General features: G+C 47.6%; 8 protein-coding genes across 8 annotated transcripts; 4 read left to right on the top strand and 4 right to left on the bottom strand.

Annotated features, from left to right (window-relative positions):
* Window positions 1-534: 534 nt before the first annotated feature.
* Window positions 535-1,647, top strand: P175DRAFT_0441237 (cupin domain-containing protein; the record flags this gene model as incomplete). The annotated part of the gene is made up of 2 exons (XM_040894066.1): window positions 535-834; window positions 907-1,647. 2 exons carry the CDS (start codon window positions 535-537, stop codon window positions 1,645-1,647), a joined length of 1,041 nt encoding a protein of 346 aa, XP_040750928.1.
* A 378-nt stretch (window positions 1,648-2,025) lies between these two features.
* Window positions 2,026-3,199, bottom strand: P175DRAFT_0483038 (MDR family NADP-dependent oxidoreductase; the record flags this gene model as incomplete). Its single annotated transcript, XM_040895515.1, has 3 exons — window positions 2,026-2,320; window positions 2,394-2,465; window positions 2,518-3,199. 3 exons carry the CDS (start codon window positions 3,197-3,199, stop codon window positions 2,034-2,036), a joined length of 1,041 nt encoding a protein of 346 aa, XP_040750927.1. The 3' UTR covers window positions 2,026-2,033.
* An 894-nt stretch (window positions 3,200-4,093) lies between these two features.
* Window positions 4,094-6,064, bottom strand: P175DRAFT_0483037 (flavin-containing monooxygenase; the record flags this gene model as incomplete). Its single annotated transcript, XM_040895514.1, has 6 exons — window positions 4,094-4,320; window positions 4,374-4,633; window positions 4,687-4,785; window positions 4,835-5,204; window positions 5,263-5,786; window positions 5,845-6,064. 6 exons carry the CDS (start codon window positions 6,062-6,064, stop codon window positions 4,198-4,200), a joined length of 1,596 nt encoding a protein of 531 aa, XP_040750926.1. The 3' UTR covers window positions 4,094-4,197.
* Window positions 6,065-7,552: 1,488 nt separating this feature from the next.
* On the top strand, window positions 7,553-9,557 carry P175DRAFT_0549985 (cytochrome P450; the record flags this gene model as incomplete). Its single annotated transcript, XM_040900431.1, has 5 exons — window positions 7,553-7,634; window positions 7,715-7,783; window positions 7,887-8,489; window positions 8,562-8,926; window positions 8,986-9,557. The coding sequence occupies 5 exons, from the start codon at window positions 7,553-7,555 to the stop codon at window positions 9,055-9,057; spliced, it is 1,191 nt and encodes a 396-aa protein (XP_040750925.1). The 3' UTR covers window positions 9,058-9,557.
* P175DRAFT_0533972 (fungal specific transcription factor domain-containing protein) lies at window positions 9,472-11,684 on the bottom strand (the record flags this gene model as incomplete). Its single annotated transcript, XM_040900100.1, has 5 exons — window positions 9,472-9,937; window positions 9,989-10,227; window positions 10,294-10,716; window positions 10,777-11,093; window positions 11,147-11,684. The coding sequence occupies 5 exons, from the start codon at window positions 11,682-11,684 to the stop codon at window positions 9,472-9,474; spliced, it is 1,983 nt and encodes a 660-aa protein (XP_040750924.1).
* A 73-nt stretch (window positions 11,685-11,757) lies between these two features.
* Window positions 11,758-12,500, bottom strand: P175DRAFT_0533971 (uncharacterized protein; the record flags this gene model as incomplete). Its single annotated transcript, XM_040900099.1, has 3 exons — window positions 11,758-11,873; window positions 12,031-12,137; window positions 12,268-12,500. The coding sequence occupies 3 exons, from the start codon at window positions 12,498-12,500 to the stop codon at window positions 11,758-11,760; spliced, it is 456 nt and encodes a 151-aa protein (XP_040750923.1).
* A 284-nt stretch (window positions 12,501-12,784) lies between these two features.
* P175DRAFT_0517783 (NAD-dependent succinate-semialdehyde dehydrogenase) lies at window positions 12,785-14,520 on the top strand (the record flags this gene model as incomplete). Its single annotated transcript, XM_040899006.1, has 2 exons — window positions 12,785-12,796; window positions 12,863-14,520. 2 exons carry the CDS (start codon window positions 12,785-12,787, stop codon window positions 14,336-14,338), a joined length of 1,488 nt encoding a protein of 495 aa, XP_040750922.1. The 3' UTR covers window positions 14,339-14,520.
* Window positions 14,521-14,701: 181 nt separating this feature from the next.
* Window positions 14,702-17,004, top strand: P175DRAFT_0503065 (MDR family MFS transporter). The gene is made up of 3 exons (XM_040897542.1): window positions 14,702-15,048; window positions 15,133-15,213; window positions 15,282-17,004. Exons 1-3 carry the CDS (start codon window positions 14,874-14,876, stop codon window positions 16,655-16,657), a joined length of 1,632 nt encoding a protein of 543 aa, XP_040750921.1. The 5' UTR covers window positions 14,702-14,873; the 3' UTR covers window positions 16,658-17,004.
* The last annotated feature ends 613 nt before the right edge of the window (window positions 17,005-17,617 follow it).

Below are 17,617 nucleotides of genomic sequence, written 5' to 3'. Positions count from 1 at the left end.
TGGCCAACAAGAACCGATTCTACACTATTCATGTCTCCCACAAAACAAGGTGTCCGCTCAACATTTACTGGGGACCCGTGACTGTTTCCGAAGCGAAATCTCGTGGTGTTGAATGATAAGATATTCATGGAGATCGACTTCCAAGATATAAGGGATCCCGGTCCGGGTCCGACAGGTTTTTGACAAGCAATGTATCTGTCATACGCCGGGTTCCGAAGCCTGATAGTCAGCTACTATTTCCATCACAAGCCGAACTCATTGAATAGCGAAGGAGCTCGGAAAATCGAATTAACAGCATGGAGCCTACCCCCACTTTGGTTTCCCCTCATCCCCTGGACGGATTCCGGCTCGGTAATCCCGAGTAAGCTAGCATATGCTCTGCAACTGCTTATCATCAACTTTCAGATGAAATGCGAGATACCGCCATAGAAATATCGGCTCGTCGCGAGTGACCTTGGTTAGAACTCAATTCGATTCTACTACACAAATTGCAAGTTACTTTTGATAGCATTTCGATTTTTCATCCTATCCAGCATGTCCATTCCAAGAGTCCAAAAGCCCCCCACAGATGGGAGCAGCTACATCATCAACCGAATGGATGGTGACATTTTCACTATGCCTGGCCTGAGAGGAACATTTCGGTTTTATGCCTCGGAGCAACAAACCGATAACAGAATCAGCGTGTTTGGGTGGGATGGGCCAGCCGATGATCAGGCATTCCATCATCACAAGAAAACGCACGATTGTTTCCTTATCACCGAGGGTACTATGAAAGCCTATTGCGGGGATCAGTGCCGTATTCTGAGCCCCGGTGATTTTTGTTCCGTGCCACCTGTAGGTCTTCCTGCATTTGGAAAAGAAAAGTGACCAGAAGACGACTAACCCCAAATCATTGACAACCCAAAGTTCACCATTCATAAACCTACCCCCCTTGGACCTATCACTAGAGTACTGCCTCTGATTACCCCTGCTGCATGGGTTAATTTCTTTCGAGACGCGTCCATTCCTTTTAATGGACTCATGTTCCCCGAATTCGTCAGCGCTGATCGCCAAACATCTATTGCACAAATGCTGGGGCCAGATTTTGAAGAGAAGTATGATAATTATAACGAACATGTCGAGAACCCACCCCCTGTCACGCCGTGGACGGAGGCAGATGAAGTTCTCCCTGACGGTGTTGTGCCCTATTATCTGAAGTACAACAGTGGACCTAAGTGGGTTTTGGGAGGAGTTTCATCCCGACCCTTTATTACCACGACGCAAAGCGGTGGTAAATTTGCGATCTCGAGTATCGAGTCATCAAACACTTATGGGCCGTCTGTGTTTTCTCGACAGATTTCCTTCCCCAACACCCACCACTGCTTGGTTTTGCTTGATGGCTCAGTTGAAGTTACGCTTTCGGGTGGTAGTCCCACTCTCGCCCATGCGGGGGATGTTATATTCCTCACTGCTGGGTCGGCCTTCTCAATCGACTTCAAGACTAAATATGTTCGAATTTGGAGCTACGCCAGCGGGGATGGCATTGAAGCTTTGATTGGGGCCGCAGGAACTCCGATGAAGGCTCAAGCTCTTCCTAATGAGGCCCTGGAGATTGACGAGGCTAAAGTCAATGATGCGTGCAAGACCCTTGGTATTGAAATTGTTTAATTTCAGATTTACATACATTCTGATCATATGATATATCGACATGCCTACCAGTAGTTCCAGTAATTTGTGTATGATAGCTAGTGACATTCGTAGCACCTTGTCTCGTCGTCTTAAATTCGGATTATTCCGATTTCATTTTTCTCATGCGGTTTTATTGTATGATGTACTTTCGTTTGAGACCATTATTTTGCAGCCCGTGATCTCTCTCCCAGCCACATCGTGTTGCAAGTTTCTCAAAGTATGCATTATAGGAAGCAGGCTTGACGGCTTCTTGTCTCTGTTCCAGCTTAGTAACTGCAATAAGAAGTAAAAACTGGCCAATATGGCCGCATATCTCAACAAATATTTGGTATTTGATCTTGCTTGTCCCCGAAAATGATCTAGAGCTAATCCATGCATAAGATAGCTTTGCCTTTATTATCCCCCCGAAACAATTCGATCAACCCATGTGCTGCGTTTTCGATTCCATGGGTCTCGCTCATAATCCATTTCAAACTACCATCTAGGAGCCAACGTCCCACGTTTTCCTGGTGGGCGCTTTTATACTCCTCTCCATCGATATCTACGAGAAACCCCCTCCAAATTATTCTCTTGCCAACAAGCAGGCCAGTGTTCCGTATGCCGTATTGTTCATTCGGATCACTGTTATACTGAGAGGCATATCCACAGGCAACTACCACGGTTTAGCATAGTAAAAACGGGGGGGGGGGGGGGGGGAAGTGGCCAGAGACCACAAGAAGACCAACCTATTCTGCCGCATGGGTTGAGTGCATGGATTGCAGCTTCGAGCTGTTGCCCGCCAACGTTGTCGTAGTATACTGTGGCAGTGGTAAGCTAGTTTGCTCAGAGAACCGGGCTAGCGGAACTCACTGTCAATTCCACCTGGGGCGACTCTCTTGATTTCTTGAAGGATGTCGACTTTCTTGTAATTGAATGCAAAGGGAAACCCAAGTTCTTCTTTGAGGATCTTGACCTTTTCGTCGGTTCCTGCGGAGCCAATCACGATCAAACCCTCCTTGAGAGCAAGTTGTCCAACTAGCTGTCCAACAGCTCCACTGGCAGCCGAAACCAGGATTGTCTGGCCCCTTTTGGGCTCGCCTATCTTGTAGAAGGCTGAATATGCCGTAAGACCGGGGGGTCCAAGAGGTCCAAGAAAGACCTTCAAGTCTAAATTATGGGGATTCTGGATTCTTTGAAACCGAGCAGCATTACCCGCATCGATGACGATATATTCCTGAATGGGACAATTGCCACACAGGATTTCATCTGGAGCGAATTCAGAGTCCTGGCTGGCCCGGATTACCTTGACGATTGAGGTGCTGGAAAGCACGCTTCCAATGGGGAGGGGTGGAAACTCCCGGGGGGAGTTTGGGTGCACCAGCTGAAATCTCAGAGATGGATCTAGTGATGCATAAAGCACTTTTGCGATAAATCCTCCCTGGGGAGGCTCATGCTCATAGTCGCAATCGCCAGGTAGCACTTTCAGGTGGACGTCTGCCACTGGTAGGCCGTCTGGGATCTTTGAAAACACAAGAGATTTGTTGGAAGACATCGCTGTAAGTGCGGTTGGTTAGAAAAAGAATTATGGCTGGTCTACAGTTTCAAGTATGCGAATCCCCTCGACAATACTTTGTGAGAACAAATGAGACTCTGGGGTAAAAAAAAAAGATTCGGAATCCGATTCACGAAGAACCCGAATGAAGTACGGAAATCCGTATTCCGGCAAGCAATCCGGGAACTCTCCATCGTTTTTCGCATTGTTTTCTGCTCTCTTTGACGTTATCAATAGTGGATATTTTGAATTCCGCAAGATAGATATATTGCGGTATATGAGAGATATGAGAGATATGAGATGAGGCGGAATATGAGGGTCAGATTATATGGTGCTATTGTAACTAATCGCTGACCTTCTGTAGGGAAAGTTAGCAGCACGAAGATATACTAACATACTGTAATATCTCAGGAGAAAGAATATCTAAATGAAGAGAATAATTATATATATACTTTATAAAACTATTTTTATAAGCTTTGATAGCTATGAAAAGGCTTCTCCTGCCTATTTAGGTAATAATATAGGCCTCAATATAAGGAATTGTATGGGATTATAAATTGGACATGGTGACCAGTTCATGGTATCACGTCTTACTAGTAGTAGATCGAGGATTTACTGTATCCATAAAGCCGATATGGGTTGATCCGGTGGGTGATATTGTTTTAGATATCCCAGTTAGTCTTTATTCTCACAATTTTAACAGTTTACTGACGGAGTTTCCCTAGTCTAGGCTGGATTGCGATATCCCATACATCTAGATGAAGATAGCCTCTTTCTCTTAAATAGTTCTTAGCGCCTATACATAATTCAAAGCGGCGTTGGAATTTTTATCACGTTAGTCGGTTCTAATCTAATTTTGGGCATTCGCACCCGGAAGCTCAAGTAAATTGAAGACGGCATTGAATTTATCATGAGATAGCTAGGAAATACGTGACAGTCACTATTCAGACAACTGGAGGCAAAGGCAGACTTTTGTCTTGACAGATATGCCAACCCAACTAAATATCCTTGCCCATCGGAAGACGAATTTCCTTGAACTCCTTCATGTCCGGCGATCGAAGCTTCCACCATGTCGTTGGCATGCGGTGATGATTGTGCATTGGAGTTGCACCAGATGGGCTCTATTCAATGATGGTCAGCAGGGCTGCGAAGAATCAATGTCATATAACGTTACCTTATGATAGGTTGCACATTCCGGTGCCAGAAAAGCAGGAGTGCCTTGGTTTTCGAACAACCAATCCGTGTACTCCTTCTGAACCTTATAGTCGGGATGCAAAGCATACTTCCCATTCTTGCACTCGTTCTTGATTCGCTTGATCATTTTGCAGTGGTAATTGACTTGGAATTCCGTGACGGTGGGTCCACTGGCCCAGTAGTTTCCGGAATTTGGGCCTTGAATCAGGAAATAGTTAGGGAAACCACTGACAGCCACTCCTATGGATGCATTAGCTGGCTGTGCCATCAATATCAGATAACTTTGCACTCACCCCAGTATGCCCGGGGAAAGTCACCCCAAAGCTTTGAAAGCTTCACGTTGTTGAGACCGAATATATCGAAATGGCCGCCCCAATTGTTCATGTCAAATCCTATTTGCATTAGTATTCGTCATTGCCAATCTTGAGACGTTGACTTTACCAGTGCCCCAAATCAAAACATCGAACTCTCTCTCCACCTCATCGTCAGTTACCGTCGTTGGGCGCTGGTATGATCCAACCGGCATTTCCCCGCGCTCCTCTTCGGTGATTTTGTCTGGGTGTTTGGATACCAAGCCTTTCTCGGTGAACTTGATAGGCTTTTCCGTGATCAGCTCCACGTTCGGCTTGGTAAACATAGGATACCAATTATCCAAGAACAGGGGCCGCTTGCAACCAAAGGCAACCTTGGGGCGCAATTTTTCTTTCAGAACCGGATCTTTAATTTGCTCATCGAGAAATGCAAGAGCTTGGTTTCCAATCTCGGTATTTTGCTTGGTTCCTTTGATAAACATTGGCTTTGTGAATTCAGCCTGGAAATAAGAGTTAGCGAAAGGTGTTTTCTGTTCACGTCCATGGGAATGAACTTACGCTGATGCAAAACCACACATGGTAGAGCCACAGGATAGGCCAGCAGTATCGGAACAGAAGACGTTTCCACATGGGCTGCTGATGGTTATTGCGGGGAAGAACATGACCAGAGCTTCGTTGGTACATGTAAAGCTTCTTGACAATCGGTTGGATACTTGGAGCCACCTGGGCAGCACTAGGACCAGTGCCGAGAATAGCCACGGTTTTTCCAGTCAGGTCAGCATCCTTCGGCCAGGCCGTAGTGTGCCATTGTTGACCCTTGAAGTTTTCAATTCCAGGAATCGACGCGTATTTGGCGCGATAAAAACTGCCACCACAATTATACAGCACATTGGCTTTCCATAGCACTCGCTTCTTGGTCTCCGAATTCTCCACTAGGATCTCCCAAAGCGCAGCGCTCTCGTTCCAAGTGGCAGAGATAACTAGAGTATGGAAGTATGTCAACTGGCGCAAATTGCTGCGATCAGCGATACCTGCATAGTACTGCTGGATTTCTTTTCCCTCGGAGTATTTCATTGTCCAATCTGTTCCATCATTGTTAGATACCCCTCTTTTGAGTCTTGAGGTTAGGGCTGGACTGACCAGGGTTCAGACTATACCGCATGACATAAGCATGACTGGGGATGTCGCAGGCGACCCCAGGATATGTGTTGCTCTCCCAGACTCCGCCATAGTCTGCATTCTTGTCCAAGATAATAAACTCATCTCTTTTCAAGACTGACTTGCGGAGAAATGCCTGGGCCAGAGACACGCCTGACATGCCGCCGCCAACGATGGCGCAGAAGATATACTTTGTTTCCATCTTTTGGGGTGCCATCTATGCTGTGTGCTGTAGGTGAAGAAAGTTGCTGAAGAACTGTTCATCGATATTGATGGCATTTCTGGTCTATTCAAATAGCATTATTTACCTAATATGGCTCGCTCCATGAGTTGCAAGTTACTTGCACGTCCGCCGTATCAGCTTAGAAAATTGCATGGAAAGTGATGGTCCCACTCTCCGGAATCCGAGACCACGCTAACTTAACAATGTCCGCATTTACCGCAACGACTTGGGAATTGCAGCTTACGGAAATTTCCGGATCCGATCCAGATGCTAATCTACGTGGAGTCTGATTGTATTGGCTTTGCCTTCGAACAATTACCTGGATCCAAAACCCCTGAACAAAAAGGCGAAACAGAAAATACCGGTACCATCGATTTCCGGTACAGATAGTGCTCACCTTTGGGAACTATGTTTCTCGGTGATATTGTTTGATAAGAGCTTACGTATTTGATAATGTAAGTGATTAGAACATGGAATACAACGTCTACTCCGTATCTGCACTCGTAATATTAACAATTAGCCGCAGAAGATACGTCGGTAGGCTGGATCTTATCTGTAGGCCCTGGAGTAGGCGCAATTGCTTATCTGGATAACCACGAGGACTGAGACATCATTGGATAGCGTTGTTTCCGGAGGATCAACCCCACTTCCCTATACCTGGGGTGCGCATGCCGCACTTCCGGTCCGCTCCGCCCCGCCCCGCCCCAGCAGTCATGTGCCACCCTCGCCGGCCGGGGTGCGCATAGTACGTAGCACCTCCGCTTGGACACCAAGCTAGAAACCGCCCAGGCGGCGAGAAATTTAGGTTCATCCCTTCAATGGCAGATGCCGGCGATCAGTCGAAATACCACCGTAATTCCGCATTTTCTCCCTTGCATGAATTCTGATTTTCAACATCCCAAAAATGCTGCATCAGCTGCTCTACCGGTTGAAAACGCCTGCCGTGCCCGTGCCAGGCATGGAGGCAATGTTATCCTCACAGTCACTGCTTTTCAAAGCATTGTTCATCGCCGCAATCAGCGTCTCGCTTCTTTTTACGTGGCTGCTGGGCAGAAAATCCAAGCTGAATGTGCCAATTCTTGGTGCGGACCAGGGGGTCTCCAAGAAGGACCGAATCAACCGGTACATCAATCAGCCTCGAGAGCTTATGTGGGAAGGTTATACGAAAGTTGGAATAGCCCAAACAAGGAAATGCTCACGCCATGGGAGGCTAACTTGAAAATAGTACGGTAATCAAGTTTGGGGTATCGATACCCACGACGGTGAGAATTCCTGCAAAAAATAAGTTAAGCATGGAAGAGAGGCTAACCTCAAGAGAGTAGGAGTCAAAGCTGTCATACCGCCTCAGTTTATCAATGACCTGAAAAGTCACCCTGCACTGAGTTTCAAAGCCTCCATTGACAATGTAAGGGGAACTGTGGGATTTGAAAACAACATCATCATCAACCTGACTGGCTCTTGCAGGATATGCTCACCGATTACACATATTTTGGTGCCCCTCCTGAATTCGTGATCAATGCAGTGCGCTCCAGTCTCACCCCGTCGCTTCGTATGTAACCAAATCTTTATCAATACCACGAACGCCTGAGGGCTTCAAGGGGGCCCCCCATTATCTGACAGCTCAAACAGCCAACTATATCCCCATCTTTCATCAAATGATCAAGAAACATCAAAAAGGTCTTCTGGGCACATATGATGGTAGGTGACCCCCGGTGTTCACTCTGTCATCTTACACAGAGGTGTGCAGAGAGACTCAGTATCCTTGCTAGGAATCTTGTTCATTGACCATATGCTATTGTAGACTGGACGTCAGTCCAAGTCAGCGGCCCCGTGCTTCGTTTGGCTTCCATTCTCTCGGCCCGCGCATTCCACAGCAGCGAGGCAAGCATGAATCCAGACTGGCTGGATGTCGCAACGGGGTATGTCCATGCCGTCCTTGATTCCATCAAAGCCCTCAAGAGGTGGCCGCCATATCTTCGACCCTTCGTTCATCGGTTTCTCCCCGAGCGCGCCGCCATCGCTCAACAGCGGAGCAAGGCCCGGAAGATTGTCGCCGCGTCACTCCAAAGGAAACAATCCAACGGCGGCGCACCACTTGATGACCCGCCCACTATGCTGGATCATTTGTCCAGTGGGAAGAATCACAACATTGCCACTGATATCGAGAAGCAGGTCTTGTATCAGATGACTTTGGTCGCCGTCGGGACCGTCACTACTTTCTCCACGGTCACACAGTGCTTATATGACCTGGCAGGCCACCCGGAGATCATACCAGATCTTCGCGAAGAGGCAATTTCCGTGCTCAAACAGTCCAAGGGCCTCCTCAATAAAGAATCCTTATCCGCCCTGAAGAAAATGGACAGCTTCATGAAGGAGTGCCAGCGATTTTCGTCTCCCGACTTGAGTAAGTGTTAATTCGGTTTTTCCAAAACCAACCTTAAAAAATTTGTGCCTGGTGTTAATGGTGGAGAATCAGCTACATTCCAGCGCGCTGCGACAGAGGATATGAATCTGCCCGACGGAACATTTATTCCCAAGGGAACCAAGCTCGAGACAGCGACTTGTTCGATTCATGCCGACGAGCAGCACTACGAGAATCCCGACCAATTCGACGCCTTTCGCTTTTACAGAAAGCGCCAGGTCCCGGGCCAGGAAAATAAAAATATGTTCGTCAGCGTCGGCTCGAATGATCTGGCGTTCGGCTTTGGCAAACATGCCTGTCCTGGAAGGTTCCTGAGCCACGTCGTGATCAAATGCTTCCTTGTGGAGTTCCTTCTGCACTATGACATCAAATCTGCGCCGGGAGTTGGAAGACCTAAGAACATTGAATTTGAAGCCTTTGTAAGCATAAGGCCATTCGCCGTTGCTCAAGATAACTATACTGACTTCCTGGACCTTAGGTTGACCCGGACCCTACTGCGGAGGTTCTGCTTCAAACAATACACGTCGGGGAACCCGAATTTTTGGACTGAAGCAATTCACAAAAAAAAAAAAAAACACCGCATAGTCACTCCACAGAACATCGAGATGAATCTACATTTCTGATTGAATAACTATAGGGAGCCTGGAAAGCTGAAAGGGAAAGGGTTTCTCACTCCTAAAAACATTGCAGTTGGGCTATTGGAAAGCTATTGGGATCTATTATATCGCCTCTTCTTTCAAATTAGAATCTGTTCGCTCTATAGTAAATGCCATAAATAGGATAGATATCATGATAGTATAGCAAATGATAATGACAAGTAACTAACCACGGGTATTCTTCTCGCTCATTGGAGTATAATGCCTCCAACCTCTCTTTGACAGCCTCAACCAACGCTAATGCATGACATGCTTTCCGTGAACGCCATCAAATCCCATTCTGATACAATGGACATATTCCGTTTCCTTTATTGATCCACTGGGTACAGGTTCAACCAGTCAAACCCACTCTGCCAGTTGAGCGTTTCGAAATTTGAATCGTGATTATAGTACTCTGGCTGCATAATGCCGTAGAAGTCATTTTGGTACTCAATCAGGTGTTGCTTACGAGGACCGATTACATTTGGAGATATCTTTTGTACTGGGGGCTGGGCAAATACAAGATTGTCGAAACTTTGGACGGGATCGTCGTCAGGAGGATGTTGGGTGTGCTGGTTGTTTCGACTATAGATCACCTTTGTCGCAAAGTTTGAGTACTGCGAAATGAGCGATTGGCAGAGTCGTTCGACGGTCAAAATAGAGTGGTGGGTTTCTGAAAAAGGGCGCAAGCCTTGGGCAATATCTTGGATGAGTCTTAAATCGAGCGCATCGGATGTTGCGACCAGGCTTCGGAAAAGAAGAAAGAGAGGGCGAAGGGTGAATAACGGTACAAGCCTGTTCCCGATTAGATTAATCGGATCTAAACGCAAATGGCTCTTGACTCACCAAGCAATAGACGAGATGCATTTGGTTCGATATGGTGTCGGTGGGGTTGCAATCTCAAGCATGGTCTTGAGAGCCGAAAGAGAGTCCCGGGCATGGTTCAAGCATGACTGGTGACCGGAGCGGTCCTCAATAGCGCTGAGACGACCGATGGAAGTCAATGTAGAGGAGCAGACAAAGTCAATGCCAGCCCACTCTGATATGAGAAACCGAGATTCGGAAGCAGGAGCCTGGGAGCGGAACTAAATTTTTCGTTAGATGAACGGAGTAAAAAAAAAAAAATCATTCAAGCAATTTACACAACTGACCTCCTTTGCTCGTTGAATGATATCCATCACGCGTTCACCCTGGGCCCGTATTGTCGCTGTGTCAACCTGGTCGATATTGCCAGTAGCCCCCAGCGCCCTCGTCTCACGGATTATCACATCATGAGCCTTTCCAATCTCAACCATGATAGACATCATCGCATGGCTTTGTTTACTAGTGTCAAGCACAGAGGTATCAATATCAACTTCCACGAGAGAGGCTGGTTGGTTGGCATTAGAGGCCAGCGCACGGTCGAATACATAACATTTCATCAAGTTCAGTCGTATCTCAAAAATCTCATCAGCCGGTGCTGTTTTCGCTCGTTCGGCAATCCATGAGCCAGTAAGCAGAGCACCAACACGACATGCAGCGGAGTTCAACTCCCAGCATCGTCGCATGTATCCGGTGTCCTGCATTACCATGGCCTTCGGAAGACAGAGTTGTCAGTTCGTTGGTGTCAATGGGAAGGGGAGGTCACGACTTACCGCAGAGAGCAAGGCCTGCATCAGGAGAGGATCCTGACGAGGGTAAGTATCAAGATGATGAACTGCTGCGTTGATATTCTCTCGAAATTTGCGCCGCGCGATTTTGGAAAGTTCTTTTCGCAAGGAGTTCTGCTCATTGGAGTCGATTGCAGCCAAAAACATATAAGCAGTACAATTGACACAGACGATATAGTGGACTCTCTCTCTGCCATGAACAGTGCCCTCTAGTAGCGCCTGCGCCATTTTCTCAAAGCCGAGGAGCGATCCGTTGACGTTCATATCGAGAAAGTACCTCGAAGAATCGCTATTCGTTGAGTCTAGTCTCGTTAGCCCACTTGAATTGGGACTGGGTAGAGTTCGAGGTACTTACAACTCAACATTAGATATAGGAACTCGGGCGAGGGGTACATAGATGAATCATAAAAGTTCATAGTTGAAATCGACGCTTTGTCCAGCTCCCAGGATCTTGGCTCGGCTGCTGGGGTCTGCTTGGCCAACATCAAAACCGAGGCTAGCAGATTTCGTCGCTCAGGGTCAGCGGCACATCTGTTGTCGGCGTTCGGGTTCAGGTATCGTTGCAGGTCTTCTTCAGCTAGAGCTTTGTCTTCGGGTGTTTGAGTGTCCTTTTCTTGAGTTGGCCCCAGGAACTCTGATCGGGCTTCGGATGCCGGGGAGACATGGCTGTTTGCATCTGATTGCTGGCTTTTAGCATATGACTGGTTTTGTACACTTCGGCTGCTCTTTTCTGATGGAGGTCGATTGTTGACCCCACTATCACCGTTGGTGGAAGCCCCTACGCCGGATCTCTGATCCATTGGCAACGGATTAGGGGTCTCTCCGGCATCTTCGTCGCCTCCGTGATAGCTTTGGTTGCTCATCGATTGCTCCAGATAGGAGACTCTGCTCATAATAACTCGGAGCTGGTCCCTGTCCAACTCTTAGTATACCTAGATGAGGCTACATGATGGAATGGACTGTCGCTCACTGATCCATGTTCAGATCCTCGCCAGCGGGATTGCTGAACTTGCGCTTAGCGGGCTGTCGCTTCCGACCGCGCACGCAGCGAGTGTTTGAAAGAACACAATTGGAACATGGGTCTTCACGATTACATCGTATCTGAATACTTAGCTATTTTTCTCATATGATGATCGAACCGGATCCTATCTACCTTCTTATAATGACAGAAATCACACTGGACGCATGTCGATTAGCTCAGCCCGGATTGCTTGGGTAGAGCCGCAGGACAGGACTTACCGCGCTTAGAATTCTCGGTGGCCGACGGAGTGGTCCACTTCCAGGCTCCATGGTCTTGGAAATATCGTATGATGAAAATCAATGAGAACGACCGCGTCGTTGATTGTCTGATGGGGGAGAAATGAGCTTCAAAGGTCAGTGGGGGTTGGTTTTCCGCTTTTGAAGCGACCAGGCACCCACCCGCCTTATCTCCTCCTCTCTCGAGCCCGTGTGCTTCTTCCTCATTTCCCCACAAACACTATCCTAGACGCCTCCACCAGATTATCATGGTTCGCCTCAACCAAATCAAAGGTAGGTGCTTCAGGTGGCAACCGTGCTAGGCGATAAGCTATGCTGAGATCTACCCCGGATATTGTTGTCCTGACACTCACTTTTTCCCCGCACAGATTCGTGGGAGCGCTCTCGAAACAGAGATACGAGCGACGATGATTCACACTCCGGAAATGAACTAGGTTTTGCGGATTCCGCATTGCAGTAGTAGCGAGGACGCTACTAGTTAGTACGGCGGTACGCTTGCTTACGGATGCTTGGGCGTCCGTGCCGACTACGGCGTCCTGGGTTATGTGAGGTACCGATAATGGTATCGAGCCAATCAGTTGAGATTATCTGCTGCATATGGATGACAGTTATATATACATGCTTGTGAAGCTCCCAGATATGCGCTATCAAGTCCTACGTTATCACAGCGAAGGGCTGATAAGATACTGGGCCGATCTTAACCTCGTTACGTGATTGACACCCGTGTCTCTCCAAAATGGTGCCAACCGTAAGTGCAAATGAATCGGAGAAATCCTCCGGTGACCCATAGCTTACATGCAGATTCACACCTCAGCTCCACGACCCTTCCCTTCTCAAAAAGGATCTCGTATACGTGGACGGCCAATGGGTGAAAGCTACCTCTGGCAAGACCTTTCCGGTATATGATCCTGCAACAGGAGACACCATCGGCACATGTCCCGACTTCGATGGCCGGGACACCGAAAATGCGATTGCTGCGGCCCAGAAGGCGTTCTTGGAATTTCGCCTCAAGACGGGTCGAGAAAGGGGAAGACTTCTACGCAAATGGTATGAACTGGTCATGGAAAATGTCGAAGACTTGGCAACTCTGATCACCTGGGAAAACGGCAAGCCTCTCGCGGACGCTCGAGGAGAGTCGAACTACGCGGCAAGTTTCCTAGAGTGGTTCAGTGAAGAAGCTCCCAGGGTCAACGGCGACAACCTATCACCCTCAGTGCCAGGGAATCGAGTGATAACTCGGAAAGAGCCGGTTGGCGTCTGCGCTCTCTTGACGCCCTGGAACTTTCCTGCGGCCATGATCACGCGCAAGGTCGGGCCAGCCTTGGCTGCTGGATGCACGGTGGTCTGCAAAGCTCCAAGAGAAGCTCCATTCACATCACTTGCGCTGGCTGAGCTCGCCCACCGCGCTGGAGTCCCACCAGGGGTCATCAATGTGGTGACTACTGCGCAAAATATGGCCGAGGTGGGCCTCGTTCTGACGACGCACCCAGCTATAGCTAAGGTCTCTTTCACCGGTTCAACCGGTGTGGGAAAGCTACTCATGAAGCAAGCATCCTCTACCCTGAAGATCCTATCTATGGAACTAGGTGGCAATGCCCCATTTATTGTCTTTGATGATGCCGATCTCGATGCGGCGGTGGCTGGGGCAATCACTTCGAAATTCCGCTCCAGTGGACAGACATGTGTCTGTGCAAATCGTATCTATGTGCAGAAGGCTGTCTATGAAAATTTCAGCAACCTTTTAGTGGAGAAAGTGAAGAGCTTCACCGTTGGCAACGGATTCGACAAGTCGACAACCCACGGGCCCCTCATTCACGGCAGAGCTGTAGCGAAAGCACACGAGCACGTCAAGGACGCACAGGAGAAAGGCGCCAAGATCCTTATCGGAGGTGACAGGATACAATCTCTGGGCGACAATTACTTCCAACCCACCGTTATGATTGGAATGACCAAGGAGATGGCCATGGCAACAGAAGAAACATTCGGCCCAGTTGCAGGTCTATTCCCCTTTGACACGGAGCAAGAAGTGGTCGATCTTTCGAATGCGTCTGAAGTTGGCCTGGCTGCTTATGTATTCTCTCGGGACATTAGCCGTGTTTATCGAGTTGCCGAAGCCCTTGAAGTCGGCATGGTTGGTGTCAATTCTGGTTTGATTTCGGACCCAGCCACCCCCTTTGGAGGTGTCAAAGAATCAGGATTTGGAAGGGAAGGATCCAAATATGGCATTGAATCGTACCAAAACATCAAGATGATCACTTTTGCTGGTAACGATAAGCCACTTCAGAGTTAAGATTTCACAATCACGAGGTATTGTGACTCTCTCTAGATGGCTTGGGGCATTTGAATGGGGGTCGTTTACAACAAGAAAAATGCAATTACAGGCCATCCATCCAATATACCCTCATCATGTAGATAGAGCATTAAGAAACATATCGTTATCAGTGGTACACAGCCTTGAATAAATAATTTTGGCTCTTGATAGTTATCTGGCCATTGAAATTAGATTAGGCCTTTTATGTGGAGGCCTTGTAAGGAGGAACAGAACAGAATGTTTGGTTTGGTAACATACATCGTATCCAACGTATCGCCCCCACTCACCCTTTCCGGGGTAATAAATGCCGTTCAGTTTTGCCATCCATCAGGTTCCAATATTTCCAGAAGAGCTTCAGTCATATAATTTATAACTAGTTAACTAAAACTATTAGGCATCTTGGCTGAATCCTTTCCTTTCTCCAGGCTTTTTTAATGCCGCGTTTGGCAACTTTCCTCCCACTCCACTTCCCAACTTCGAAGCCATCCATATGGAACCCTCTTCGCTTGCAAAAATGGATATTGCGCCCCCCTCGGAGGACACCCCTGCCTCAAAAAACGAATTATCAGCGGCACAGTCCTCTTGTGAACCATGTGAACAGGATGGGCACGATACTCAGTATCCAACTGGAATGAAACTGGGCTTGATTGTTCTGGCGCTGTGTCTAAGCATTCTTACTGTCGCAGTCGGTACGTTATCGGTACCCAATATTCCGGGCTCTATCTCGGGCTCTATCCCATGCTCCATAATAATAATAATAATAATAATAATAGATGATACTATAATCACAACCGCAATTCCAAAGATTACGAGCCAGTTTAACAGCTTAGACGATGTCGGGTGGTATGGAAGTGGTAGGCCCAGGCATTTTCCGACGTGACCACCACTAAGCTCGGAGCCGTTGCTGACATCTTCATCGCAGCCTATCTCCTTACCACGTCGTCACTCCAACTTCTCTTCGGCAAAATATATACACTTTTCGATATAAAATTGGTGTTCCTTTCCTCAGTTGCCATTTTTGAGCTAGGTAGTTTAATATGTGGTGTGGCCAACAGCAGTCTGACTCTCATTGTGGGTCGTGCGGTTGCTGGAATTGGAGCCGCTGCAATCTTCTCCGGCGCTCTGATCATTCTCGCTAGTTCCGTGCCCCTTCCACGGCGCCCTTTCTATATTGGATGTGTCGGCAGTATGTACGGTATTGCGGTAGTTGCCGGGCCTCTGTTGGGGGGGTTATTGACTGACAAGCTCTCGTGGCGCTGGTGCTTCTTCATCAATCTACCCATTGGCGGTGTGACGTTCCTGGTGATTTTGAAATTCTTCCAAGCACCTCCTCGCGAGATAGAAAAGCGGTCATACAGCGAGCGACTCAAGAGTTTCGATTTTCCAGGAGTCTCTGTCTTCATGTCAGCCGTGATCTGTTTATTATTGGCTTTGCAATGGGGCGGCAGCACATATTCGTGGTCAAATTGGCGCGTCCTGCTCCTGCTCTGTATGTTTGGTGTCCTCTTCATCGTCTTCCTAATCATCCAATACAGACAGGGCGAGTCCGCCATAGTACCACCTCGCATCATTTCCGACAGAACAGTCTGCCTTTGCTGTTTGTTTAACTTTTGCCTTGGATCTAGCTTCATTGGTTCAATTTACTTCCTGCCCATTTGGTTCCAGGCGGTTAAAGGTGTTAGTGCGGTCCAGTCGGGACTCATGAACCTTCCTTTGTTGATCAGCGTCGTGATTTTTTGCGCCATAACAGGTGGACTTGTGTCTCTGATCGGTTACTATACACCTTTCCTATTTTTATCCGCCGCTCTCCTTGGCATCGGGTACGGCTTGATGACCACATTTCAGCTGAACAGCCCGCCGTCCATCTGGATTGGCTATCAAGTTATTGCTGGTATTGGCATTGGGTTCGGCATGCAGCAGCCAGTCACTGCTGTTCAGGCCGCACTTGAGAGCCGTGATGTTCCTGTCGGAACCGTCCTGGTTACCTTCATGGAAACTATTGGGGGATCGATATTCGTGTTGGCGGATGAAAATATCTTCAGAAAGGAGCTAGTTAAAAACCTTCATGAGTACATCCCAAGCTTGGACCCCAATGTTATACTTTCTACCGGAGCCTCAAGCATTCGAGCTGTTGTTGATTCAGCAGATCTAGCTCCTGTACTGTTCTCATACAACAACGCCATCACCAGCACATTTGTGGTGTGCTCTTTACTCTCCATTCCTGCCTTCCTGGGGGCTCTCATGATGAAATGGAAGAACATCAAAGGCAAAAATGCAAATCACCTCGAGGCATCATAGAGCCATGGTATTTCGATCTTGGCCTCGTGTCACTCGGTGTGATTCCTTGTCTAAATCTTGAAAAGAAAATCCTTCTAGAAGACTGAAAATGCATTCTGAGGCATTTTTGTATAGATAGATACTATAATAGAGCTGTTTGTGTGTTGGCAAGTCGGATTCGTAGAGACGGAAATCCTTTCCACCTACCGTCGCTGCATTGCTTGACATACAATGAACACGCATGCTTCATTCTTACTCTACGTCTAATCTGCGAATATGTCCTTGTGTCGAGAGATGGTATAGAAAGACATCGTGAGGATAATAAATGCAGCATACATGAAGTTATTCAATCTTCAATTTGATATCCCCGTTTTCATTCTCATGGACATAATCGGCGGCGGAGTTTGACTGCCAAGTGCTGGTACTTCCCGAGTAAGCTTTCGCGAGCACTGTGCTAAAGTATCTTATCCTCTGGGTTGATAACTGGCATCGTCGGGTAGAAGATAATGGTGTAGTTCTGTTTTTCGAGTAACTAACTATCTGCCAATAATAATAGGTGGAGCAGCCCTGAATGATAATTCTGTGCCCACTTGATAACACAGAGATAAAATATGGAGTCTTTGCTCCCTTCCACCTTAACCACACGGTCAACTTCTTAATGACGATGATGAATTCTATTGGTAACTATGGATAATGCGTGCTTACCTAGGTAATCCGATTTAGAGGCTGTTCGGAATCCGCCCGATACGGATTCCAGTAGGTATGCACGGAAGCCGCCCGAGACGGTAATTCTGGATTCCACCCCTGAGTTACTGTCTGAGACCGTAATGGACAACTTCAGGAACCTATCTATGCTGAGGTTGATTTCGATTGTCCTCTCTCTACCTGATGGGTTCAAAAGACCGACAACAGCATAAATCACGTTCTGTACTCTTCCTATCAAATCCACGCTGGTGATAGACGATCCTTCGCGATTTTTTA

This window comes from Aspergillus ochraceoroseus (assembly GCF_002846915.1).
Source record: "Aspergillus ochraceoroseus IBT 24754 chromosome Unknown P175scaffold_6, whole genome shotgun sequence".
NCBI lineage: Eukaryota > Fungi > Ascomycota > Eurotiomycetes > Eurotiales > Aspergillaceae > Aspergillus > Aspergillus ochraceoroseus.
Note: the sequence above shows the minus strand (reverse complement) of the source record. Positions and strands in the feature narration are given on the sequence as shown.

What these genes read in the sequence shown, in the direction of transcription:
- P175DRAFT_0503065 (XM_040897542.1), top strand. Translation starts at nt 14,874, where the DNA reads ATGGATATTGCGCCCCCCTCGGAGGACACCCCTGCCTCAAAAAACGAA. An exon ending in CATTCTTACTGTCGCAGTCG is followed by an intron (nt 15,049 to 15,132) that starts GTACGTTATCGG and finishes TAATAATAATAG; the next exon opens with ATGATACTATAATCACAACC. An exon ending in TGTCGGGTGGTATGGAAGTG is followed by an intron (nt 15,214 to 15,281) that starts GTAGGCCCAGGC and finishes TCTTCATCGCAG; the next exon opens with CCTATCTCCTTACCACGTCG.